General features: G+C 35.4%; 1 protein-coding gene across 3 annotated transcripts in view; it reads left to right on the top strand.

The window, feature by feature from the left end:
- Positions 1-2008: 2008 nt before the first annotated feature.
- PKN2 (protein kinase N2) overlaps positions 2009-27315 on the top strand; it is a gene marked incomplete at both ends in the record, with an annotated part of 101344 nt that continues 76037 nt past the window's right edge. For all 3 annotated transcript variants that reach the window (XM_084242205.1, XM_084242206.1, XM_084242204.1), the window contains one exon: positions 2009-2056. In XM_084242205.1, coding sequence (XP_084098331.1) covers positions 2009-2056 — 48 coding nt within the window. The remainder of the gene's footprint in view (positions 2057-27315) is intronic.

Raw genomic sequence — 27315 nt, 5'->3', positions numbered from 1 at the left:
ATATCAATAATCCCAAATCCATTCAGGACTAAGGCAGGGCAAAAAACTAAGCAAAACATATATGCATTCCTTTAAGGCCACTATACATTTAAATGACTAAAAAAGTAAATTTTATATTATGTATATTTTATCACAGATTATATATGTGTATATATGTGGATGCAGCGCTCACCTAACACGTTGTGCTTAACATTTAAAATTGTTTTATAGTTGTTTGGACACCAGTCTGTTTCTCCAAAGGACTCAGTCACTCTGAGAACAAGGACTCTTTCTTAATCCTAGCTGTAACTCCAGGGCCTAGAACACTGTCTTACTCTTAGTTAACAGGGGAGAGCAATTATATCCAGGCTTTTCCAAGTGTTGTTATTTCATATATTTTAATTATGATTTTCAACCAAGGCAATTCATTCAGCACAGACTTTTGCAACACACACCAGAAAAATTCTTTATCTCATGTGTGAATTCAGGAAATATTACCACAGAACTTTAGACTTTTAACAAACGTTTGTCAAATTAATGCCTGAGATTTGACAAGACAAAAAGATCAACATTAAGTCCTACAATCAGGCCAATAGATATAGAGTGTAAGAGAAGTACATAATGTTATACTTCTTAAGAAATATGCTAACTAAACCCTCCTTCAAGCAGCTAGCAGGGTGAATAACCTTCTACCACTTTCTCTGAGTAGTTTTTAACCAAGCCATTGTATTTCAACCTCAAATAATCAAAAAGTAGGCAGTTACCTAAAATAGCAATTCATTCCTCAAACAAAAGCTACCTGTTGGAAACTTTGACATTCCAATATACTATATAATGTCATTTTTTTTTTTTAAACCTAAGCTTAGACTACTTATATAATTGACAGGTGGCTTGGATGCTTACTACACCAAGGATAACTGGCTTTTTTTTTCCCCATTCGTGGGGGTGATCAACTTCCACCCCTTTAGTTAAAACAATTCAAGAAGCCAGTTAAATACCAAAATCTGTCGAATCCTCTAGTCCAAACCTTAGTTCAGCGCTTGGGAAAAAGCATCTTAAAAGACTATGAATAAATTGTCAGGAATCTAGAGCTCTTTACATTCCTTGGAAAAAGTACAGAAAAACATCCCATGTTCAGCTAGCTGTGCACTTCACCGGCTGGAAAGGAGAGACTAAGGGTGGGGGCGACCAAAAATCAAAAATGACATCTTGGGTTGTTGGGGGGAGGAGGACTGAGTTACAGGGTTTGAGTCTGAAAGCTCTTCGGTAGTGGAGGTTAGAGAGCGGCCCATTCACGCTAGGCCTAAACTTCAGCCAAAGAGAAGGTCGCTCTGGGGGAAAAACAAGAAATATACAGCGAAAACGCTCCATATTTCTAGCGTTCTCAGAGGGGCCGTTAACCGCAGCAGGAAAAGTCGGCCCGTTTTCTTCTTCCTCTTCCCGCCTCCCAAGAGACGCGAACCCAGTCCTTTCCCCTCATTTTCACCCCCGGCGGGTCCAATGGCTGCCCCGGCCGGCCGCGGAGCCGCCAACCCACGTCGGGAGCCGCCCCGCCCCCCACGCCGCTCCGCCCCACCTACCCCGCCCGGCGGGAGGCGGCGGCCGCGGCCGTCACGTGTCCTGGCAGCCGCCAAGCGCGGCCGCTTTTGCGACGCGGTGACAGCCAAATGGTGCGACAGGAGGAGCTGCAGCCGCGGCCGCTGCGCCCCGCACCGGGAGGCTCGAGGCGGCTCCTGGCGTAGCCCAGAGGGAGCGACCGAGCGAGCAGAGTCCGGCGCGGACGGGCGGCGGCGGGCCGGCGGGGAGGGGGAGCCCGCTAGGAGTGTCCTCGCTCCCCGCCGCTTCCATGAACGGGGTGAAATAAGCCGCGCCTCCAGCAGGGGCTGCGCCTCCATGAATCCCTAGTTGTTGTTTTTTTTTTTTTTTTCTTTTCTCTCCCCGCTCCTCACCCCCCGCCCCGGCTCCCGTCCCGCCTTCTCCCTTCGCCAGCGGCGGCCGCGTCCAGGTGCGGAGTCCAGAGCAGAGCGCAATGGCGTCTAACCCCGAACGGGGGGAGATTCTGCTCACGGAGCTGCAGGTAAGGCCCGCGGCCCGGCGAGGGGCTGGTGGCGGAGAGAGGGAGAAAGCCTGGCGCGGGGTCCAGGGCCTCGGGGAGCCGAGCTGCCGCCTGCCCCCCAGCCCGCTAGCTGCGGAAACTCGGGGTGTCACTCGGGAGCCGCTGCCTTCGGGAGCAGGACCCTCTCCCCCGCGCCGGGTCCCCGGCCTGCCACCGCTTTAATTTGATTACCTCCCAGAGGAGAGACCCCCATTTCTTTTCGGCTGGAGCCAGCTCTCACCCGGTCCCGGGAGCGGCCAGCTTCCCGCCCCCTCCCGGGGTGTCAGAGCCGCGGGGGGACGCCCCGGTCACCCCCCCTCCCTCCGCGGGGTCGGCCCCGCCCCGCTTGTCCCCCGGACACCGCTCGGTAAACTCCTTTTGAATGACTCGCAAGCTGTTTTCTCGTCCCTCCCCTTCCCCTGCAGACTGTGCACAAAGAGCGCCCCCATAACTTCCAGCCCCCGACAAGTTTTTTTTTTTTTTTTTTTTTAAACGTGTCTCACCAAATGCTTGCTTAATTTCATCAGCTCTTTTCAGGTAACTGTATTTCATTCCTCTAAAAAGGGCTGCCTTTTGGTACCAAATAGTTGATATGTGTTCCTTTGCCCAGCTACTCCCTGTTTAGATCCGGAAGCTCAGATGCTGATGCTTTTCAGACTTTCATTTTCCCTCCCGTTTGAACTCCAGAGAAAGAGCTGCAGAAGTTGTTTACAAATCAGAAAGCAGTTGGCTAAAGGAAAAAGTCGGACACCACAAACCCGCAGAAGATGAGAATAAAATAGGCCCCTTAATTAGTTAGGTCCATATCGAGTAAGGAATATTATTTCTTTGCAGTTTCCAGCTAAATGTTTGATGATGTAGGCTTGATTTTTGTCTTTGGGTCTCTGATGTACAAGGGGACCTACTCAATCCTATAGGGTTTAATTCTTATTATTTTGTAGTGCTCCAGCGATGTCTCCATCTGGGTTATAAATGTCATGCTTATTTTTGACTTAAACTTTGTTTGTTTTAACGTAGTCATCTTTTCAAAGGTTGAAGATGGGAATTTAGGGCGAGATAGCATATTTACATTTCTTTTTCTGCATTGAACAGTTAAATTTTTTGAAAAAATATTGAATCTGGAAAGTGAAGGGTTGATTCTTGATGACGTAAACGTTGAGTATTGCAACTGCTTCTAAATTTCTCGCTGTTTACGTGTATTTTTAGATAGATCTCTAAGCTTGGTTTATTGTGCAGTTAGATGTAATCTGGAAGGCATTGTGATAGTTACACCACAAATAGAGAAATTTCAGCAAGATATACCAGTGCTTTGTTGCAAATTTGAAATCCTTTGGAAATGCAGAGCTGAATTTCATATCTTCAAACATGTTGCTAATTTCAATTACTTAGCCTTTTATGAGGTCTTACAACTCACCTCCTTTGCTGGCCGAATGGAATTTATTTTATTAATTTATATGAGCTTTTAAAATGAAGTTTGTTTTAGGCACATTGGGAATCATTGCCTAGTCATGAAATATGAATAGCACATTTTGATTTTGACAAAAAAAGCCATTAAAGTGATATTTACTTCACTGGGTTATGAAACTAATATATAGTAGAAAAGTATTTTGCAAACTTCTTTGGAAAAACTGCTTTTTAAAAAAACTTCTAAATTGTTTGAATTTATTTAAATTGAAAAGTAGTTTAATATGAAATTCTTAATGCTTCTGGGCCATACAGAGTTTTAAGTATCTAAATAGTAATTTATGTAGCAAGTTTTAAATGTGTTTAGTAGCAAAAAAAAAAAATGCTACTTTGCCATTACTTGTCACAGGAATACTTGTCTCATTCTGAAAGTTATGTGTTACAACCTACTTTTAATGAAAATTGATATTTAGAACCATTAAATATCTGACTTTTTTTTTATTAGTTTTCAAATTATAATGCAGAATTAGAAATGCTTTACTAGTTGAGCTGGAATTGGCTTGTTAATAACATATGGTTGTTATTGTAAAAAGACAAAACTAAGAAAATATAAAAGGACAGTGCTTTAACCTGTTAATTACTATAAAATTTCTGCTAGGTAATACTTCTAATTCTTTACAATAACGTAGGAGGCAATTCAACAAGGAAGCATTAATAAACTACACACAAATTCTGGTTAGAGGCTTTGATGTGTAAGAAAGATATTTACTATACTAAAAAATAAATTAAGCTGCTTAAAAATATAAACTTAATTGGCAATTTCTAATTTTTATCTCTTTAACTTGTGTTATGTTCTCTTTCTTTCTTATGTAGTGAGATTCTTTTGTGAGGCCAAAAGAATACTTAACCTTGAATTACAGTGATTCATTTCAAGAAACATTTATTATCTACCAAAGCTATTTTGGTAGGTGGATCTAAAGATGAAAAGATAAGGTTTTTACTTCCTGAAGATACTACAAATAACATTTATTGATTCTTTGCTACAAGACAAGCATTGTACTTGGTACCCTTATATATTTTATTTAATCTATATAGCAATCCAATGAGGTGGATGTTGTGCTGTTGTTTACATTTTACAAATCAGGAAACTGAGTTTACTAATGTTAACTGAATGGTTCATGGTCAAACTGGAAGTCTGAAATTGAAATCAAATCTATTGAATATGTTCCCCACTGCACCATCCTTTCACCTGCCACTGTTCTGTGGACCTATAAATGTTTTACATTCCAGTGTTATAGATATGTGAACTTTCTAAAAATTTGTCAAAAAATGTAATTAGCTGGAATTAACTTTAATACAAGCTTTATACTAATTGTAAGATTCCCCTATAACTAGTAAAAATGATGTCTATGCCCTATTTGGTAGTCTGTAATTAGGCAGTACTTTATTATTGCAAGTAAGGTGTAATAATTTGCATACAATAACAGTACAAAAAACCTTGCAGGTTTTCCTCATTTAACAATTGCTGTTTCTTATGAAAATTCTCAAGTGCTTACCCAAAACCTTCCAAGAGAGTTGGCATTTCTCTGTAGACTGTGCATAAGATAAACTTTGCCTTAGAAGTTTATGTGTAAGCATGTTATGTGTTTGACATTTAGTAGGTACTCAATACATCAGTGAGAAGGCTCCATGTGTTACCTAGGATAAGAAATGTCTTTTGACTACTTTAAGAAAAGTTGATTATGGGGTCTCCCCAGTGGCGCAGCGGTTGAGCGCTGGGTTGCGAAGCTGCCCGTGGCCTCTGCGGCACCGGTTCGATCCCCGGCTGCTCCCCGGCCACCTGAGGAGGGTCCCACATGGCGCGCAGACCTCTCCTGCCGCCCGCTGCTCCCCTCAGCAGTGTACTTCGGTCCTTCTGCCTGCTCTGCTCCCTGCTCTGGCTCTGGTGAGTTCTCTCACCCTCCCGCGCTTCTGACTGTACCCAGTGCATGTATAAACAAACAAGCAAACAAACAAATAAATAAATAAATAAAACATGCCTCTATAAAAAAAAAAAGAAAAGTTGATTATGGCTACTGACATAAAAAAATTACTTATCTTTTCCTTAATTTACGTTTTTGATCCCTTGTCCCAAAAATATTCCCTTGAAAAGTTAAAGGGATTTTGGTACTGGGTATATCTACATTTTGTTATTTTCCATTTGGTGGGAAGTTAGGAGGTGGCATCTAATGTTGCAGTGCTACTGGAAAGTGGAAGTCTCTTTTGGGGAGATTAAAATTTTAGGGTGGGTTGGAGAAATGGTATATGAGAAAGGAATCAGAGTAGATAACACAGATTTTATAGTTTTTTCAAGCTATATATGTAATACATATTCATTATAGAAAATATGGAAAATGTAGAAAAACACAAAAGAAAATAATAGGTGCTATTAATTCTGTCACTCAGAAAACTGATAATTTTTTTCAACTTTCCCTGGCATTTGTGTCCATTTTCTTTTTCTTCCCTTTATCCATTTTATTTACTAAAATTTTAAAGAAAAAAAAGTTCACAAAGTTTTAAGATAAAAATTGCTATAGATTTATTTTCAGTTTTGCCTGTAGTCTTACATAAATGGATCCGGCTAACTTTCTAATCTTAAACTTTTGACTTTGAGTCGGTGCTTTGAGATGCAGTTAAGAAAATTGGAGAAGATAGCATGAATTTTGTAATAGACAATATAAGCATCAGCTCTTTGCATAATTGATACATTGTGGTTTTAGCTTGGATTTAGAATGCCACATACTTTATTGAATAAGATACATTATTAAATAACTTGTCAAATATTTACTAATTAGATAAAGGTCTGTACTGAAACTGGTGCTGTAAAATGACAACTCTAAAATGGATCGTGTGTTTCAATTATCTAATCAGTGCAACAGAAATTAGTTCAGGTTTCTTGCAACTCCTACTATGCACATTTATGATCAGTGTTGGAAAAATGGAGAGATAGGGGTACTTTGTATTCATTGCCTTTTTACCTTAGTGCTTGGCATCTGATTCCTTGGGCTTTCATCTTTCTGCTTTTCAAATTCCTTTCATCAGATTAATTGCTGTGTGTCTGCTTTTGAACAAATAGGAAGGATGGAGTACGACTTTATAGATAGGAATATAATTCAAAATAATGTTATTTCCAGAAGCATAAGTGATATTTGAATAGGATAGTTAATTCTGCATCATTTTCTAGTAAAAATTTTTAGATGTCTATTCTATTTTTTAAAACTAATTTTACTCTAGATTATGAGGAAACCATGGCATTTAATATGATTAACATTTGATATACAGCAGAGTTCAATCTTGGCAGCAAAATAAAATTGAAAACTGGTTAATAGTTTTAAAAAGATTTTGAAAAATTTGAATGGGAAAAACATGCTAATGAAAAAGTAGCTTCTAATATTTTAGAAAAGTGGAACTGGAGAACTTTTATCTTGTTATATGTTTGGTTTCTTAATTATATCATGAAATTTAGATAAAACATTCAGTTTTTCACACTCTTACAGCAATTAAATTTATATAACATTATACATATAAATACTTTGTTTGTTAAAAATGAAGAACCAGAAAGCCTGAGAGGAATGTATTTGATGATAATTCCTTTAGATGTTGGTGTCTATTATAAAAATGAACTGATATACAAGAATTGCATAATATACGCCATTGCTAGGATTTTACCTATTTTAGAAATTTGGCAGTGATTGCTTTTTCTAATTGGTTAAAACTATCATACTGGCTCACAAACACCTTAATTCATCAGGAAGTTGTTATTAGAGAAAATGGAATTTCAGCTTATAGAAGTTATACTTATAACCTGATAGATGTACTGAATATCAAATATTTTACACATTAATTCTGTTGTTTCCCTTCCCTATCATTGCTGCCTCAAGCATTCTCTACGGAAGTGCTTATTCTATCTGTTTCAATTTTAGTTGAAAATTTTCATGCAATTTTTACTTTTTAAATTAACCTTAGATACACAACATTGGATTAATCATTGTCCATCTATCACTATAATAAGCTCCCTGGACTACCACTTACTCTTTCCCCTCTTCCCCCCAAAGCTAGGAACTTAATCTACATTTGGTTTTGTTTTTTTCCACCCATACCTCCTACCTGTATACCATTCTTTATCATCCAAGGTAGTAATTATGAGTCCTGTACTCATCCTCTTGCTTTCTTTGTATCTAGTTTCGTTGGCTATGTAATTCTAAAAGACTTTTCATTTGGTTATTTTTATATTATTATGTTGAATATCATCTTTCTATACTTGATTTTTCACCTGTTATTGATAATTTCTCTGTATAACTTGCATGTTGCTGTAGTCAGTCATTTTATTTGCTGTATAATATCTTGTTGAGTACAGTATTCAACCTCCTCTTACTTGATATTTGAATTTTTAGCCACTTAACTGTCCCTTATTGGGCATTTAGTTATTTTGTGTTTTTGTAAGTCTGAAGAATGGTTTTATGAACACGCTGTTGTGTCTATATCTAAGAGTTTCTATTCATTGTATACCTGGAGGTAGAATTGCTGAGTGCCCAACTCTGATTTTCTGTGCAGTTATAATCAGTTTATATTCATAGCAGAATTTATGAGATAAAAGATCTTTGAGTTATTCATCCTCTCTGACATTTGATACTATCTTTGAATTATAAATCAGATGAGTATAAAGTACTATCTTACTGTAATTTGATTAGCATTTTCCTGTTCATCACTGATATAGAGCATTCCTTTTCATGTCTACTAACATTTCTGTTTTTGCTCTAGTAAAATTATTACTCTCTTGCTTGTTTTTCTAAATGATTTGTAAAAGTTCTTTTATTCTTGATGTTAATACTTTATATATGTTGTGAAATATCTTCTCTCAGTTTGTAACTAGTCTTTTCATTTTGTTGTAGGTAGGTTTTTTTAAAAGATTTATTTATTTATGCATACAAGAACTGGGGGACAGGCCAGATATGTGGGGAGTGGTGAGAAGATTCGCCAGAGACAGAGTGGGGAACAGAACAGGCAGACTGACTGAAGTACACTGCTGAGGGGAGCAGTGGGTGAGACAGGAGAGGTCTGCTGCACCATGTGGGTTGCTCCCTGGCCGGGGATCCAACTCATGCTGCAGAGGCTGCGGATAGCTTCATAGGTTGCGTCTTAACCCCTTGCACCACCAGGGAGGCCCTGTATCAGGTAGTTTGTGGGAGAAGCAGTTTTAAATGTTTTACCATTTTGGCGAATATTCACAATCATTTAAGGCATTGTGATCAGCAAACCTGAACTTAATATCTAGTCTACATTTGGTATAGGAAGTTTATTTATACAGTTTATGGCCCACTGAGAAGTCACAAATTTTCCAAAAGGAACAGCCATAGAAAGTTGTATAATGTGTTACTTAACACATTCAAAGGTTAGTTGACTCAAGGAGTGAATTTAGGACAGAGAATTATATGGAAATAGTGCTTCATCTGTTTCTTTTTTTCATTCTGTATCTTCACTGCAAACTGTTGATAGTTAAAATTATTAATTACTAATACTCAGGTTTCTTTGTTTAAAGGGCAATAGTTTCCAAGTGTAAAATTAGGTGGATTGTTACTCTTTTTTTTTTTTTTAAAGATTTATTTATTTATTTATACAAGCACTGGGTACAGTCAGAAGTGTGGGAGGGTGAGAGAATTCACCAGAGCCAGAGCGGGAAACAGTGCAGGCAGACTGATGAATTACACTGGTAAGGGGAGAAGCGGGCACGGCAGGCGAGGTCTGTGCGCCACGTGGGACCCTCACCTGGAGGCCGGGGATCGAACTGGTCCTGTAGAGGCTGCGGGCAGCTTCACAGTCCCGCGCTCAACCCATGTGCCACCAGGGGAGGCCCAGATTGTTACTCTTTTGTGTGCATAGTTTGTCAATAAAGTTTTAGAGTTGATTAGATTTAATATTGGCTATAAAAACAAAATATTCTCTTGCAGAATGTGGTGGTATTTTTATTTTTTTAATTTATTTATTTTTTTAAGGATTCCGTTAGAGTACTACTATTACATGGAAGGAGGGAGAAAATTCACATTACATTCTAAAGGAAGGATGTATAATTTTTTAAAATATTTATTTATCTATTTATACATACAAGCACTGGGTACAGTCAGAAGCACGGGAGAGTGAGAGAAATCACCAGAGCCAGAGCAGGGAGCAGAACAGGCAGAAGGACCGAAGTACACTGCTGAGGGGAGCAGCGGGCGGCAGGAGAGGTCTGCACGCCATGTGGGACCCTCGCTTGCGGCTGGGGATCGAACCGGTGCTGCAGAGGCTGCAGGCAGCTTCGCAGCCCAGCGCTCAACCGCTGCGCCACCAGGGGAGGCCCTAAATTTATTTATTTATACAAGAGCAGGGGTACAGGCCAGATGTGAGGGAGGGTGAAAGGATCCACCAAAGACAGAGCAGGGAACAGAACAGGCAGATTGAAGAAATACACTGCTGAGGGGAGGTCTGCTCGCCATGTGGGATTCTCGCCGGCCCACCCGGATCGAACCTGCACTGCAGAGGCTGTGGAAAGCTTCACAGTGTGGCACTCAACTGCCTGCGCCACCAGGGAGTCCCATGTGTTGGTATTTTTAAAGTTAAAATCCTAAATGTGGTTTTTGTCACTGTTGTGGTATTTTTTTATAAAAAATTTAATTTTAGTCAAGTTTGTCAGTCTTTCAGTGTAATTACTTTTTGATTGACAAATTGTTCTTTATGCTGGGTCTAAAGGATAATCACTTGCTAAGAGTTTTGAAGTTTTAATTTTTACATTTAGTCAAGACATCTGGAGTTGACTTTTTAACATGGAGTAAAATAAAGGACCAAGTTATTTTTTAATTTTTAAAATATATTGAAATGTATATCAATCTTATAATGTAAATTTAAAATAGACCACTGTTACATTTTTAGGACAGAGACATTGCTCAATAACCTTATTTAATTTTTGTAAGTTAGAAGTTAAGTTTACATCATAGTAGGTTATATAATAAAGTATACCTGAAGTTATCTTTCCCTAAATCATTAGTACTTCACTTTTCCCTTTTAGCACTAATTGTGGTTTTTATGTGATTTGTTGCATTCTCTAAAGTCTTGGGTCAGAGGAGGTGATTCTTAACTTTCCTCCTATTCAACTTCCATCCCCCTAGTGGCACAAATCTTTTACATTTTTGTAATCTATTCCTCCTTTATTTTCAGTAAATCACTGCGTCCACTGGATAGTACATGATATTTAACAATGAATTTCTTCAACTTTTCTTCACTTTAAGAGTTATTGGAATTTTAGCCCTAATTTTTTTCTTAACTAATTTGAAGGACAAATTGTTTGACCTTGCTAAAGGTATACTTTCCTGGGCTTCTTTTGGAATATCTTGCTTCATTTTTTTATAGGGTGGGGCTCTCATTCTCACCTGACTTTTTGTTTTAAAGCTAAGTTTTGTTTAAAAACTAAGTGTCTGCTTTTAAAAGATAATTGTACTTTTTCTTTAATATTCTTTTCACCATACTTATTTAACCATCACTCTTTTAAAGAAATTTCTTAGTTGTATTTATTTTCTATCATTTATTTATTCAAATATTATTCTGTTGAAATTATTTTCTTATTAATGACCTCCTCCTCCTAGTTTTTAGAGGCAGTTGATAAATCTTCAACTTCCTCAAACACTCTTGTTTAAATTAAGCTTCTGGATCCTGCACAATATTATTTTTAATAATATTTAATTTTAACTTTAAAATTAATTTTCTTAAATCTTATTTTCCTCTATTTAGCACCTTTTTTTGATAACTTCTTTCCTAATTAAAATGTTCAACCTCTGTCTATTCCATTTCTGCTATAATTTGTTCATCATAATTAGTCATCTCATTTTGCTGGGGTTTTAGAGAATAGAAATAAATTTAAATTAACCTGAACAAAATTCAGATTTATTGGAAAACTACATGGGCATTACACTTAACCCAAGGTTAGGATTTATAGCTAGAACCCATGAGTACTATATAAGAAACTAGAGGGTTTCTTTTTCTCTGAGGGCTGGACGTTCTCATGTTTCTTCTTTGGTTATGTATTTCCTCTGCATACTGGTTTTCCTTTCCGGTCATCGGATCATCCCCAGATGACACTCTTAACTTTTGAATTTACATTAACTCTGCAAGTTAATGGTCTGATGGTCCCAGCTAACTGGTTCATTTATTCTGTTCTATAATTCTAAATTTTTGGGTGAGAAAATCTGATTGATTCCATATAGAATGTGTACTCATAATTATATCAACTATAGCAGTGGAGGGATGGAGTTCTCATTACCACTCTGTACTTAACTTGGCTGCAAGGACTCTTCTTGTGAAGCAGGGATATTCTCTGAGAAGGGAGTATAGACTGATAATGCACTTCTGCTTAAGCACTCTGAGTAACTTTCTAGTAATTTTAGAATAAAATATACCTTGCGTCATCAGGTCCTTATCAGTTATTTCTGATTTTACTCCGTATATAGCTTATACTTTGTTACGTTAAAATATTTGCTGTTCTTGGAACTGCACTGCTTCTTTTTATCTCTGTATCTTTGCATATGCTGTTTCTAACTTTACTATTGATATTATATTGCTAATGGGACTACAAACTGGTCCAGCCACTATGGTATGCTGTGTGGAGGTTCCTCAGATTACTAAATATGGAGCTACCATATGACCCAGCAATTCCACTCCTAGGAATCTACTCAAAGGACACAAAAACATAAATTCAAAAGGAAACCTTCACTCCTGTGTTATTGTAACACTATTTACAATAGCTAAGATACGGAAACAACCTAAATGCCCAAAAACATATGAATAGATCAAGATGTGGTGTCTGTATACAGTGGAATACTATTCAGCAATCAAAAAAGATTAAAACTCATACCACTTGCAGCAACATGAATCGAACTGGAAGGAATTATGTTCAGTGAAATAAATCAGAAGGAAAAAGAAAAATATCGGATGGTTTCACTTATAGGAGGAATATAGGGGAACCAAATAAGAGATCAGGAAAAAAGAAAGAAAGAAAACTAGCAGGCAACTAGAAATCCAAGACATTCAACAGGGGAAGAGGGGAAGGAGAGAAATTAAAATGGGCAGGAAGCGCACAAGAGACTTTGTTGATGGTTCACTGGTGACTTGATGATGGGAATTTTCAGGGACTACACCTGAGAGGAAAAATCAAACATTGTACAAAACTGAACAATGTTATTTATATATATCTATTAATAGATATATAAAATAGAATAACATGTAAAAATATATAAATAGAAAAAATTGATATTGATCGTGTGCCTCAAAAGCTTTTGACAAATTGGATACTCCTTAAAAACTCTTAAGAGAATATATCAATATATGAATATATTCATAATTGTGCAACCAAGAAAAAATTTTACATAACAAAGGTTTTTGATAAGTAAATTTAGTTATTATCATGTAGTATATTGACCCATCGACAAATTAACCTATTTACCATTTTGTAGTTCCCATTATTGAATATATTGCCCAGTATGGCAGTTAATTATTAAATTATCTCTCCCCTGTTCATGATAGGAATTAGGTTTTACCCATCTTAGTGTTTTTTGCACCTGGCATATGATTTATATGCCATAAGTGCTTGAATAATTAAATGAACTTTTTCATTGTATGATTTACTGCAACTGATTTCTCTCTATTTCTAAAGATTATCATTCTTCCCCTGCTTGTACATGCTAGACATCTGCAGTCACTTTTATTTGATTAGCCTTTTCATTTGAGTCTTCTAAATAATGCATCTTGAATTCATGTATTATGTTGCTCTTATCTATGTTTGGGCTTTCATAATCATTTGATGACCATAGTATCTAGACAGTACTCCTCTACTCCTGTAGTCTCCTTTAATTAGACTGTCTACAATTGCTAGATTCAGAAGTTACTGAAGCGTGGCTCCTTACTACCTGTGAGGTAAAGTTCTAATTCCTTAGATTGACACTGACAATATCATTGTTGTAACCTCCCAAATGCATTTTAATTCTTTTTTTTTTTTTTAAAGAGGCATGTGTTTTTAGTTATTTATTCGTTTGTTTTGTTTATACATGCACTGGGTACAGTCAGAAGCGCGGGAGGGCGAGAGAATTCACCAGAGCCAGAGCAGGGAGCAGAGCAGGCAGAAGGACCGAAGTACACTGCGGGGAGCAGCCGGGGATCGAACCGGCGCCTCAGAGGCTGCGGGCAGCTTCGCAACCCAGCGCTCAACCGCTGCGCCACCGGGGAGGCCCTGCCTTTTAATTCTTAACTTTTCATACAATCTGCAGGATCAGTAATTTTCCTCATCTGTGTATTGTATTTTATCTACTTGGAATGTTTCTTGAAGGCTCAATTCAGATCTTACTTTTTTCTTTTTTTCTTATTTTCCCCCAGTCATGTATAATCTTTTCAAAGCAAGATATTTATTTTTTGAAAATAAAACAAGATATATCATATTTCAAAACAAGATATATCATATTTATCCTATATTGCATTGCCATGTGGTTCTTTGCATTCTTCTTTCTGTCCTGAATTGGATGATTAAAATCTTTGAGGAAAAGGAATATATATCTTTTACCCCTTTATAGTCTCAAGCAGAACAACTTGTACATAGTATCTACTTATTAATGCTTATTGAATAAATAACCGTTTCATGTCTGAAAATTTCTGGATTTTAGGTTTACATAAAATGTTACAGTAAACTCTTTTTTCTGTTTTTATTTCGGTATTTATGAGGGAGCAGAACTGCATTATCTCACTTTTCTTTAGATAGAGCCACTTGGCAGGTACATACTTGTAAATTTATTCTTTTAGTAATAATAATAATTGAATCTCCCATATCAGATTGAGAATATTCTATTGACAGAGAAGGGGCCATGTCTAGTTAAGACTGAAGTAAGTAAAAATGAAAGTGTGTTTGTATTAAAAACAAATTATAGTTAATTCATACATATGTTATTTCTTTTAATCCTTAAGACAACTGTACCGAAGTAGTGCTATTACCTCCACTTTATAGACAAGTTGGCTAGAGTTCAGAGAAGTTAAATTTAACTTCTTTTGGTCACATAATTGCTTAGAACCAAGATGTAAGTCCAGGTCTCTCTGCTTTGAGAACACAAATTCCTCTTAACACATTTACTCTAGTGTCTGTTTTCTTTTAGCATATATATTTTTTCTCTTTCTTTCTTTCTCTTTTCCTTTTGGCATGTTTCTCTGCTCCTCCTTCCCCTACACTCATCCCTACTTTAGTAACTAGAGCCGGTCTCTTGTAAGCTCAGGTTCTTAAATTGACCTTTCACTTTGTGCGGCATCCCTTGTTTTATATTTCTTTATCCCAGTGCCTTTTCTTTCTCCACTTGCCTTTTCATTAGGATTGTTCTTCATGACTGACAAGTTGATCTGAAAGGCAGATTTATGCTGAAATCTACATAAGATAGATTTGAACATTCAGTGTTATACCCTGTAGCAATCCTATGTCTTTTCAAGGTTTGTTTCCTTGGTAAAGGGCACTTAAATTCTCATGACATCCTCAGCTTCCTGGGTTTCTGTTTCTGCATGTATTTATAGAATACAGTAACTGGTTTCAACAAAGATACTTGTATTTCACTTAGTCCTTCCACCCACCTCCATGTATACCCAGTTTTATATCCTACATTAGCTCCCCTGTCCTCCTATTCATGTTTTTAATCTTTTCTTCCTCATTTACCATTGAAACTCCAAACTCTTCTCTCCCTAGAAAAAAATTTAGTTCCCTCAGATTCCTTCTCAAAGTCCTAGCCAAATTCAAGTGACATCAGATCAGAGGAACTTATGTATTTAATAGAATCATTCCTCCTTGGAAAACACTTATACTTGTAAATGTCAAAATTTATTTCTTGCTATGTCAGTGAAAGTTGTTCTAATATCTTCTTATATTCTTGGGAGCCTTGAAGAGGGAGAAGGGTGTTTTTTAATCTACCAATAAGCCTGTTATTAGAGGCTATTACAATAAAGATACTTGAGGCAGTATCAGTTTAGTTCCTAAAAAAAAAAAAGAGAAGTTTCATTGAGTTTTTTAAAAACATGCATTTTTTTAAAGTTATTTAAGCATTTTACAACCACTGCATCATGGACCAATGCTGTTCATGATGATATTTTCATGCTAAGGACAATGTTATATGAGCATGTATTCTGTATATGTTGATAGAAGGTTGCCAATTTCTAAGTGAGGGGTAAACTATCCTTTATTCTGAGAAATTGCCATTTCTGCTTCTCTTTACTGCCTTTCTATATGTTAAAATACGTTACTGTCTCATAATTGATACTAATGTCCTGACTGGCCAAACTATAAGTTAGTAACCTTGTCTGTATCTGAAATTTGTTTTTGTAAATTTACTGATCAGTAATTTCAAGGCCTAGCTGAAATATCTAGTAGATAATTCAAGTTTTGCAATCATATAGACCTAGATTTAAATAATATATTTTGCACATATTAGCTGTCTGACTTTGATGTGGTTTATTTAGATTCATGGGGCAAGTTTTCTTTATAAAAATAGGGATAATTTGTGACTTAGAGGACTGTTGGAGTATTTTTTTAAAAATATACCCCAAAACAACATACCCTAAGTGCCTGGTATATTTTAGACACTTAGCATCCTTCCCCTTTGTCAGGTTTACATTTCATGCTTCATTTTTCTGTAAATACTTAAGTTATTGACTGCAGTTGGGCACGGTCATACTTCATATGTTAATCCCCCTGCCCCTCTTTTCTTCCTTCTTCATAGAGGGGATAATTAGGATAAGATAACTTACAAGAAGGTTTATATTTTCACAATCGTCTTAATGTAAAACAATAGCATGCTAAGATCATATGTATGAATAATTAAAGAAATCATAGACTGATATAAGATGAACTTCTGTGACTGAGTTTTCTCTTAAGTATCTGGGGTTATTTGTCATGCAAAAAATGCATTTTATATATTAAACTATAGAACAATTCAGTAATTTCATGAAGCAGCTTAAATAAGCTCTCATCTTTATTTTGTCCTTTGCCAGAGATTTTTTGACTTTTTATCAATGTGAACTGAGATACATATCTGCAAAGTCCAATAGGGTCCTGCACATATCAGCACTAGAGAATCATATTTAAGGTGATACACTAGTGAATATTAATAAGTAATATAGGTGTTATTAAATGTGGCTTGAGCTTTGATGTGTTAATTACAGTTAAGTGTCCAGTTTGTCACTTACTGCTTTGCATAATTGATTTTCTAGTTTATTGCTATGGAAACCTTATCTTTGCTTTCCAGCACCAGGAGATTCTTCATTTTATTATTGTTTTTGTTCTGGTATATGTTTTCATTGTGTTAAAACCGCATACAACCCTGCACAAAATTCTTCATTTAGTTTTGGTTTGTCTTACAAGCAATGGGAACCCTAAATACAAGATCTTCCCAAATCCCAAAAACCTCTTGACTGAATCTGTAAAAAGAGGTAGACCTTTCTTTTCCTTTGAGGTTGACAATTATTTCAGCATAGTGCAGTGGTAATTATAGAGAATATACAATAAAGAGAACCATGTTGAAAAAACACAGATATTACCAATAGTGGTAGCCATCTCTATTTATGAAGCTTTGAGTTACAAAGTTTCTTGATTCTTAAAATGGCCCTTTGACTAATTTGCTTATGGTTACTTATATAATTTGCCACCTAATTATAAGTATTCGTGGTAGTGTCAGGATTGTAGTATTTTTGTAAAATTAAAAATACTATAGAAGTGTGGTGATTTCACTTGGAGAGTTGACCATGATTTCAGTTTATGTAAAATTAAAAAAAAAACATTTGAAGAAGCTGTTAATGAAGTTAAATGATGTTTTCCATATTTATAAAGTATCTGTGTTAGAGGTCTAACATGTTACCCATAGTATGAGCTTGCAGAGTGAGTGATTTTTAGATGCATAAAAGATTTTAGTGCACTGACAAAATGCTTATCTTTTGTGTCTTTCAAGGGGTGTAATATGCTGTCTTTGATCCAGGTTTATTCTTCAGTTACTGCTAATTTATGACTTTGGGAAGGGGGGTGTTAGTGGTGGTAAAGATCTTATAGTAGTAAATTGCTTTAAATGAATAATTTTTAAAAGTCTAAGAATAAACTTCATTTATATGCTCTTTTCCACTTGAGATCTATCCTAAAATATTTTGTTGTAACATATTGGCACTCTTAGTGGTCATAGTAGTTCAGCCTAAATATATTCACATAGATATATGAGGAAAAGAATGACCTCTTTAGTTTTCATCTATATTAATTTTATTCTCCTTTCTTGTGCATGTGCTATTTCTTATTAATGGTGGTGCTCTCATCCCTACCGTAGTTTTTTTTGCTATGCTCTTTACTACCAAAGAGTCTACTTGTATTCCAACCTTCCACTAAAATTCAGTTAGTCTTACCTTCTCAGGAAGTTAAAAATAACTGAATACATTTTGAGGTTGTGTTTTTCTTGTTGCTCAGTGTGCCTAGCTCAAGGCCAGCTCTATTGCTAGTGCTTCAAACCAAACCAAACACAAATACTTTACAATTCAGTTTTGACTTTGTCTAGCCTTGTTACTTTTTAAAGGAGTTCCTGTATGCTCTGTGTTAGTAGATCCTGTAGAAGTAAATTGCTTAGTACTTGCCTATGGTGGTGTTATGTAGTACAACTTGATTTATTATAGTGCTACTCTTTTTCGCAGCAAATCTGATGTTTCCACATTGAGAACACTTTATTGCCTTTACTGAGCTGAAGTACTTATTTGATCAAATTGAAATACTTTTAAAAATAATTGAAATATATGTTGTTTTAATCAGGTTAAAAATAATTTTAATATAGGTTATTTTGAACAGTGCTAGATAGTGAATAACATGCTGATTGGTTTATTTTTATATCCTGAATTTAAAAAAACATAGAAAAGCCTCTCATGGATTGTAGAAATATTATTATTTACAGTTGAATAACAATTTGTTAATTTTGTTTGGAAATGATTGTTTTACATTTTTTCAGTAAGATCACAGATTTTTGTTTACTAACTGGAAAGTGTTAAACTATTTTGTGCTGGGTGAACTTTAAATAAACTAGTTCTCCAGTGAAACAAATTGTAACCAATGTCTTAGAAGTTTTATATATTAAGATATATAAACCATTGTATAATTTATATGTTTCAGAGATTCACAGGAAATAGTATGAATTTGAAATCATATTTTCTATCCATTCTTAGGTGTTAAATTGCATCCTTTTTAGGAATTGGAATTTAACTGGTCTCAGGTATAGAAGACAACAAATGATGATTCATAATAAGTTGTCTAGTTTTTTTGTGTTGAGATCGTAAGCAGCTTATCTAAAAATTCTGCAATTTTTAAAAAATTGTTTTTTTAACAGAGATATAGTTGACGTCACATTGTATTGGTTTTAGGTGTGCAGCATGATGATTAGGTATGTAGATGTATTGTGAAGTGATTACCCCTGTAGTCAACACACATCACCGCACATAGTTAAAATATTTTTTTCTTGTGATGAGAACTGTAAGGATCTCAATCACTTTCAAATAACTACATAATATTATCTAGAAATTCTATATTTTTAAGCACTTTATTGTCACTAAGATTAGAGGAAGCTATTTTTTACTAACAGTCACAAATGCCATCTTTAGAGAACTGGAGGAGCAGAGTGTGTGTGACTGTCTTTTCTAATTCTGGGTTGTATGTTTTTATTAATACCAGTTTGTTCTGTCTTTAAATTTCTTTTTTTTTTTTAAAAGATGTGTTTGTTTATTTATTTATTTATTTACTTATTTATTTATTTATACAAGCACTGGGTACAGTCAGAAGCGCTGGAGGGTGAGGGAATTCACCGGAGCCAGAGCGGGGAGCAGAGCAGGCAGAAGGACTGAATACACTGCTGAAGAGAGGTCTGCGCGCCATGTGGAACCCCTCGGTGGCTGGTGGCCAGTGGCCGGAGAGCAGCCGGGGATGGAACCAGTGCTGCAGAGGCTGTGGGCAGCTTCACAACCCAGCGCTCAACCGCTGCGCCACCAGGGAGGCCCTAAATTTCTAAAAAATACTTTTAAATACTTAAAACAGAATTTTAACTTGCTGGCTATGTTTAGAAATGATTTTAACCTGCTAATTACTTGAGCTTGAGAACTTTTAATTATAGCAATTTCTAAGTAATTAAAAAAAAAAGCTCTTATTTAATTCCTTGAGTATATTTTTTTTAAAACTTTGAGCCAAAAGAATAAGACCTCTTTATTTTGAAGAATGGTTTATGTATTTTCAAAATAGAAAGTTGTTCTAATCTCACTTAAATCTGTCTAGTGAATTTTTCCATATTAAAACTTTTATCTGTTAAACTGTATCAATTTAAAAACAATTTTTAATTATAAGTAATAAATAAAAAAATGTTTAATGAATTAAAATATACTGGATTCCAGGCCTCCCTGGTGGCGCAAGGGTTTAGGCACAGACTATGGGACTGTCCGCAGCCTCTGCAGCAAGAGTTTAATCCCTGGCCGGCCAGGGAGCTACCCACATGGTGCAGCAGACCACTCCTGACTTGCCCGCTGCTCCCCTCAGCAGTGTACTTCAGTCAGTCTGCCTGTTCTGTTCCCCACTCTGTGTCTGGTGAATCCTCTCACCCCCGGCACCTCTGGCCTGTACCCCAGTTCTTGTATGCATAAATAAATAAATCTTTGAGAAAAAAAAATTAGATTCCCCATTAGAATTTTACCTTATGAAAGCAAGCATTTCCTAGATTAACTTTTATAAAAATATCAGTACCATCTACCTTCCTTCCAGTGCTCCTTATCCGCCTTCTGTCTCCTCCTTGGTGTATTACATAAAGTAAATGAAATAAAGCATTTATTACTTTATGTGCCTGCTACATAATGGGCACTCTGTAAATACCCTTGCTTAACCTTCCTGATTCTTTGTTAGCCACCAAATTCTTGTCTTTTAAAATTTATAACAAAAAATATTTTGTTTGAATTTGTTAATAATCTGGTAATTATTTTCATATTATATGATTTTAAATTACTATTTTTATAAGTAATAATTACTAATTACTATTAATTGAACACCTGTATGTTACGGGCATGTGTGGAACATCTCACCCTTTTTATTTTACTAATCCTCACAACCTTGGTATGAGTTTAGTGTTTTTACTTACATATAAAAATCTGACGCATAGCAAAGTAAAATTACTTGCTCATGTTACACAGCAAGTAATTAAACTAGATCTATCTAAATCCAAATCCATGCTCTTTTCACTGTGTATTTTGTATTTTAAAGTTATAAAATCTTTTTGAGTTTTCTATAAACATTTTTTCCCATCACAGAATGTAATTTGATTCACCGTAGCATTCAGTTTTCAGAATGCTAAATGATTAAAAGCAGAGGCTAGTGATCTATAGATCCATACAATATTAATCAAGATAGTCATTTATCAATTTAGTCTAATTTAAAAAAATTAAAAAGGTTAACTTAAAAAGGTTAAGTGATTGGTCTTCACTAAGTCAGGGGATCGGAACTATACTATAGAACCAAGATATCCTACCGAGTAGAATATGGTTTTTAATGAACAACCTTGAATTTTAATAAAAGGAAAATACAGTCATCTTTACAATAAAGTTATGAGAATTCAGAAGACTTTCTTTTAAAAAAATACCTATGAAATGTTAACATACGATAAACTGCACATAGTTAAAACATGTAATTTGATAAGTTTTTACATACCTCCTCACCTGTATCAGTGCACTCAGCATAATGGACATACTCTGTGTGGGTGGGTGGAGGTGGAGGTGGGAGTGTGGGTGTGGGTGTATAACACCCAAAAGTTTCTTTGTAAACTCTCCTCTTGCCATCACTGCCTTTTCCCCAGTTCCCAGTCAACTACTTTCTGTTACTATAGAACCATTTGCATTTTCTAGAGTTTTTCACACTTCTTTATCCCAGAGTGCTCTTAGATAATGGCAGACTCTATTTATAATTCCTATTTGAATTATTAGGATTCTTGGGTCTGTAATTCTTATATTTTTCTTTTGATGCATTTTTACTTGTTTGTGAATTAGAAGAAAAATTAGCTTATTGTACTGTATTAAGTAGTACGCGGGTACCACAATGCCAGCCTGGCGTTGAGGAGAATCAAATAATTTATTATTAAATGTTTTCTTTATGCTTTACTGACTTTCTGTAGTGGTAGCCTACCTGTTATCCTCTAACTATGGCTTTTGTGCTTCAGCCTGTCAAACCTGTAGTTCTTGTATTAATGTGAATAGAAATAAAGAAACTAGTTATGGGTATTAACTGGTTGGTTCTCTTTAGGATTTTGTTATCTAACCCCGCCCCTGAAATGTCATTTTATAAACTTTGTTCCATTCAGTAGTGAAAAATATTAGCTCAAAATGTTATGTGTCTGCTTAATCTTTCCTTAGGGTATTGCTTATACCAGTGGAAAAGTTGGCTCTTCATTTTGGAGTATGCAACCTAATGTATTATAATATAGTAACAAGGCATACTTCAAATTACCAATTCTAAATTGTGATAAAGTGTATGTTTGTTTTATTAAATATCAGTAATGCCTCACCAATAGGGAATGTATTGTAGTTTTCAAATAAATTATCCTTAATCCTCTAATACTAAAATACTGATTTTTTAAATATTTTGAAAATATAGTTAGGCAGTGTATATGTTTGCCTGACTTACAGAATATTCATCAAAAATTTGACTTGAGTACTATAGTACTTCTTATACCAAATACTAGTAGTGATTAGTATGATTTTTTTCTTCTTTTTCTCTCAGGTATTACTTCACTCTTTGTCACTTTTAAGCAGCCATTTCTCATTCAAAACATTTATTAAACACTTTGTATATTCAGAGTGTTATTTGGGTCCTGGTCATATAATAAGGAACAAAATATTTAATAGTGATTACATATCCTTCGCTCTAAAATTTAAAGTATGCAGAGGAAGATATTGTAATTATACAAGGGTATTAAACTCCCAGGAGCCATGGGCCATCTTTTGAAAACTGCTAAGCTAGTATAATGAAGGGAGGTGAGATGGAAGGAAGCATACAAACCCAAATCATTAAAGCAAAAATGTTAATAGGATTCGGACTAGTTAATATAAAAAAACCAATCACTATTTTAAAAAAGAAGTAATTGAAACATAGTTTAAGAATTTGTTAGGGATTTTATAGCTAACCATTGCCAGAACTGTGATTAGCACTTAGGTTTTACCACTAATAATTTTTTCTCTCTCTCTTTAGCTCTTGCCCCGTTGTCTTTTATATCTTACCTTTGCTCATTCATTCTATTTTTGCTGGTGAAACATGTTTCTGTGTTGAAATCACATGAATGCCTAAGATTTGTATTGTACTTACTCTCTATTGTAATAGATTTTTAGTTGTATTTTTGATAGGGATGTCATTTTTACCATAGTGATTTTAGCAATATTGAATGTGAGATAAGATTAGCTGGAAAAGATTTCCATATTAATGAAGTTATTAAATCATAGGTAATTTAAATTATTGCTGTGGATGTGCAATTCATTTTAACAAAATGTGTACAAATTTGGAGTGCTTTTAGGATGTGTATAAGACACTACACTGCAGGTAGAAATGTGACTATTCACAATGCTCAGTAAGTAGAGAGATGAAATTGTCACAATGAAAGGCTAAAATGAGGTTTGAGGAATGGTAATTATACTTGGAAGAGGAACTATAATTAATTTTCGTTGATTGCCTTCACATTTCTAATAAACATATCATATGTGATTTCATTGGCTTATGAAATTGTTATACTGGTATATTTATGTATATGTAGACTTGGTAAGAGAAATAGAAAATATGTGGAGAAATTATTTTAATCTTTTTCCTAAGCCTTTGTAATTTTAATGCTAAGACAAGTAAATTTTTGTGACACATTATTGGTTGAGAAATTCTGTTTTATGTGTATACATTCTAATGAAATTTTATGGTATTAATAATTACATTTTAAGATAACATGATTATATTTTTAAATAAATTATATTAAAGTAGATAACCTTCTGTAAACTTACTTGAGCCAGTAGTTTATAAGAAGAGTGGCTTGCTCATCTTTGTTGTTGTGTGTGTCTCTAGTATCTAGAATAGGACTTTATGAATAGCAGGTATTTAATAAATTGTTATTGAATCAAAACAGTTTTTAATAAGGCAAACAAGTATATGAGTTAGAGGACAAATAGTATGTCCGAGACGCAATTATTATTTATATCTGATCAGACTATATTATGCCCATAACTTTTATCTCTGATAGGCTATTTTTTTTAAAGATTTATTTTTATTTATTTATGCATACAAGAACTGGGGTGTAGGCCAGAGGTGCAGTGGGTAAGAGGATTCACCAGAGACAGAGTGGGGAGCAGAACAGGTGGATCTATTGAAATACACTGCTGAGGGGGAAGCAATGGGTGAGAAAGGAGAGGTCCGCTGTGCCATGTGGATTAGCTCCCTGGCCAGGGATCAAACTCATGCTTCAGTGGCTGGCTAGTTGATAACGCTGAGACTTTAACCTCTGCACCACCAGGGAGGCCCTATATCAGATAGGCTGTTTTAGACTGCTCCTGCTCCCCTATACATGTTTTTTAGGACCTTTTGTAGTGTGACTTTTGTGTAGAGGAATGTTCCTGCAATTGTGATTATTATATATTGCCCTAAAAATTTGTCACTGAACACACCGTATTCTGTTAAATGCTTTGCTACTAAGCTGTACCCCCAGTGTACCATATTCTGAATTGTTAAGAATATAATGCATATAGTTTCTTAAGTGAGTAATAACCAAGGTGTGCTATGTATTATTTAAAAAAATTACTATATCATAAGTGTATTTTAAAGTCAGAATCCACAGAAGACACCAACTTATACAGATTTCACTCGCTTCTTAATATAATTGTGCCACTTAAATTGTTTTATCTTGATATATTAAGATTTTTAAGCTTCATAATATTAAAAAATCAGTGTGATATTACTAAATATAATTAAATAGGAAACTTCAATTTTAGGAATTGTAAAAGAAACTTAAGTATTATGCTGGGCATAAATTTAAATGTCTGCTAATACATAGTGATATTTTTCATATACTGAAATACATAAAATTGTTAACATTTTTTTCAAGAAAATGTGCTTAGAGGAGAACAGTTTTAAGAGGTTGAGATGCCTTTACCTGTAGTGTTAAAATTCCAGACGGAGCACTATCCTATGTTAGATGACCTTCTGGGATTCTACATCCTTTAAGTACTTACCCAATAATGAAATCCAACGTAGATAGCTCTCTCCCTTTATTTTTTGTATCTTTTCATCTTATCAAAATGTTATAGGCATACTAAAAAGTGCATTGTGGTGGCACAAGGTGTTAAGTCTCAGCACTGTGAAGCTATCCCCAGTCATTGCAGCACAAGTTTGATCCCCAGCCAGGGAGCTATACCACATGGTATAGCAGACCTTTCCCACCTCACCTGCTGCTCCCCTCAGCAGTCTGTTTCAGTGAATCTGCCTGTTCTGCTCCCCACTCTGTCTCTGGTAAATCCTCTCTCACACACACCCTCTTCCCCTACCCCCTGTACCTCTGGCCAGTTCTTGTATGCACAAACAAATAAATATTTTAAAAAAGAGTAATAAAGCAAAACATTATTATTATATTCCCCACCCAGCTAAAGAAATAAACATTACTAGTATAACTGAATAAGGTCTCCTGGATACCTCTTTCTGACGTTTGTTTCTCCCCACCCCCATCCTTGCCCTAACTATTATATTAAATCAGATATTTATCATTTTGACACAAAAAATTATTTCTTAATGAAATCTCTAGCTTTAAAACTCTTGTGAGAATCATTAGTTTTACTTTAGGGATATTTTAGTTTTATGGTCACTGAGTATCTGACAACTGGCTGTGCAGTTCTTCAGCCGAATCAATATGATAAAACATTTAACATGAGTCCAAAGTCTGATTCCCTCTTTCTGTCCTTCTATCTCCCATACTCCCTTCTGTCCATTAGTTCATCTGTTTATTAATATAATCTTAGTTTGCTTGCCTTTTTTTGTATACTGTCCAACAATAAAAACATCTCTGCAATTTTCCTTTTGTAGTCTTCTCTTAATATCTCTTTATTGAAATCCCTGAATTCTTATCATTATGCTTGAAATAGATAAGTTACTGCCGTCTACTTTGTTTATGTCTCATTATTTAAACAAATATTTAACACTTTAGAACATAGGAGGTTTTAATGACAGATCTGTTCTAAATTAAGCATCACATAAAAATTAATTTGGTTCATATCTTTTCATTTTATATAGTACTATCCTTTGCTGTATCTTTTTAAACTGCATTTAGTAACAATGGTAATAATGTGAACTCTCTTGGTAACTAAAGAAATGGTACTGCAAGATATTTTGACAGATTTATATATTTTACTAATTTGATCACTATAGTCCTTTGAAGTGAATGGCATTAATCTTGTATAAAGGATTAAGAGCAAACATTTTTTAAAAGTTGTGCCCAAAATCACTCAAATAAGTGGTAGAACCAAGATTCAAACAGGAAGATAAAACCTTTGTTCTTAATTGTGATATACTTGTAGATTTCATCATTTTATTAGTCTTTTGGATTTCTGTTTCTTAGGGTCTATGCCCATGCTGAGTCACTTCCCCACCTATCTTTCTGTCTTTTTGTCATCTTCACAACCAGAATGTCCACATATTTCAAAAGTGCCCCTAGGTGGTGCTAAGGTCCCCATTGAAAAGCCTTGGCTAGGGGAAATGACTTAGTTCACATTTAAAGGTGAAAGAAAATTAAAATGTATAAGTACCCTCCCCCTTTTTTTAACCCTTTGTTTTGATTCTAGTTGCAGCATATTGGACTGTAGTAGCTATATGAAACTGTTATCATTTCTTACATTGTTATGATTGTGGACTTAAAACCTTTATGTCCTGGGAAGTTCAGGAATAGAGGAGGTTCAGAGTAAAGATCCCGTGTTTTATCTTCAAAGGAATGAGAACAAATGCAATCTATGCACTGAGGAAGATTTGTGTTCTCTCATCACTGGTACCTGGCTTAATACAATTTTTGAAGTTAAATTTTTAACACTTTTATATAAAGGAGGTAATCTAAGAAATTAATTGATCAAATTCTTATTGTATTTCTTTTTGTGAATGTGATATATTTTCATAAAACAGTGATTTTTTTTTTTTTGCATACTGTGTTCTTAAGCAAAAATGGATAGCTAGATGGTAACTGGTTGACAAAAGATTAGGCCTGCATGTTTTCTGAATTTGGGGTACTTAGATGGACTCAGGGGCCTGTGAGACCCTTAAACTTCCTGTGTGTGTGTGTGTATTGCACACAGAATTTTATGAAGATCCAATCCTTTTATCTGAATTCCAGAGTGGATCTTTGTGTCCCCACTCCTCAGCCCAGTTCTACTCGGAATAAGTTTGAGAACCACTTGCCACTTGCAGTCTTCTAGATCGTCAGGGTTGTGGACTACTATATGCTGAACAGTAAATGGGCTATGAATTAGCTTCCCTGATCTGGTGTGGTGACAGAATAGATCCTGCATGACTTGTTTGGTCACCTAAATCAGGTAAAACTGTGTTGAATTCCCTGGCTAGATGGAGCCACAGGTTTTGTTTTGTGGACAGGAAAAGTCTTGGGCTGTGTCAAGTGCACAATAAGGAAGAATCTGGGCTGTATTACACATCTATCTTGTTCTCTGTGGTGTAGGGGGAGTGTTTCTGCCTCAGCCCACCCGGCTAA

The sequence above is a fragment of the Talpa europaea genome (genome assembly GCF_964194135.1).
Source record: "Talpa europaea genome assembly, chromosome: 9".
In the NCBI taxonomy this organism is placed as follows: Eukaryota; Metazoa; Chordata; class Mammalia; order Eulipotyphla; family Talpidae; genus Talpa; species Talpa europaea.
The sequence above is the reverse complement of the archived record's forward strand: the minus strand, read 5'-3'. Positions and strand labels throughout refer to the sequence as shown.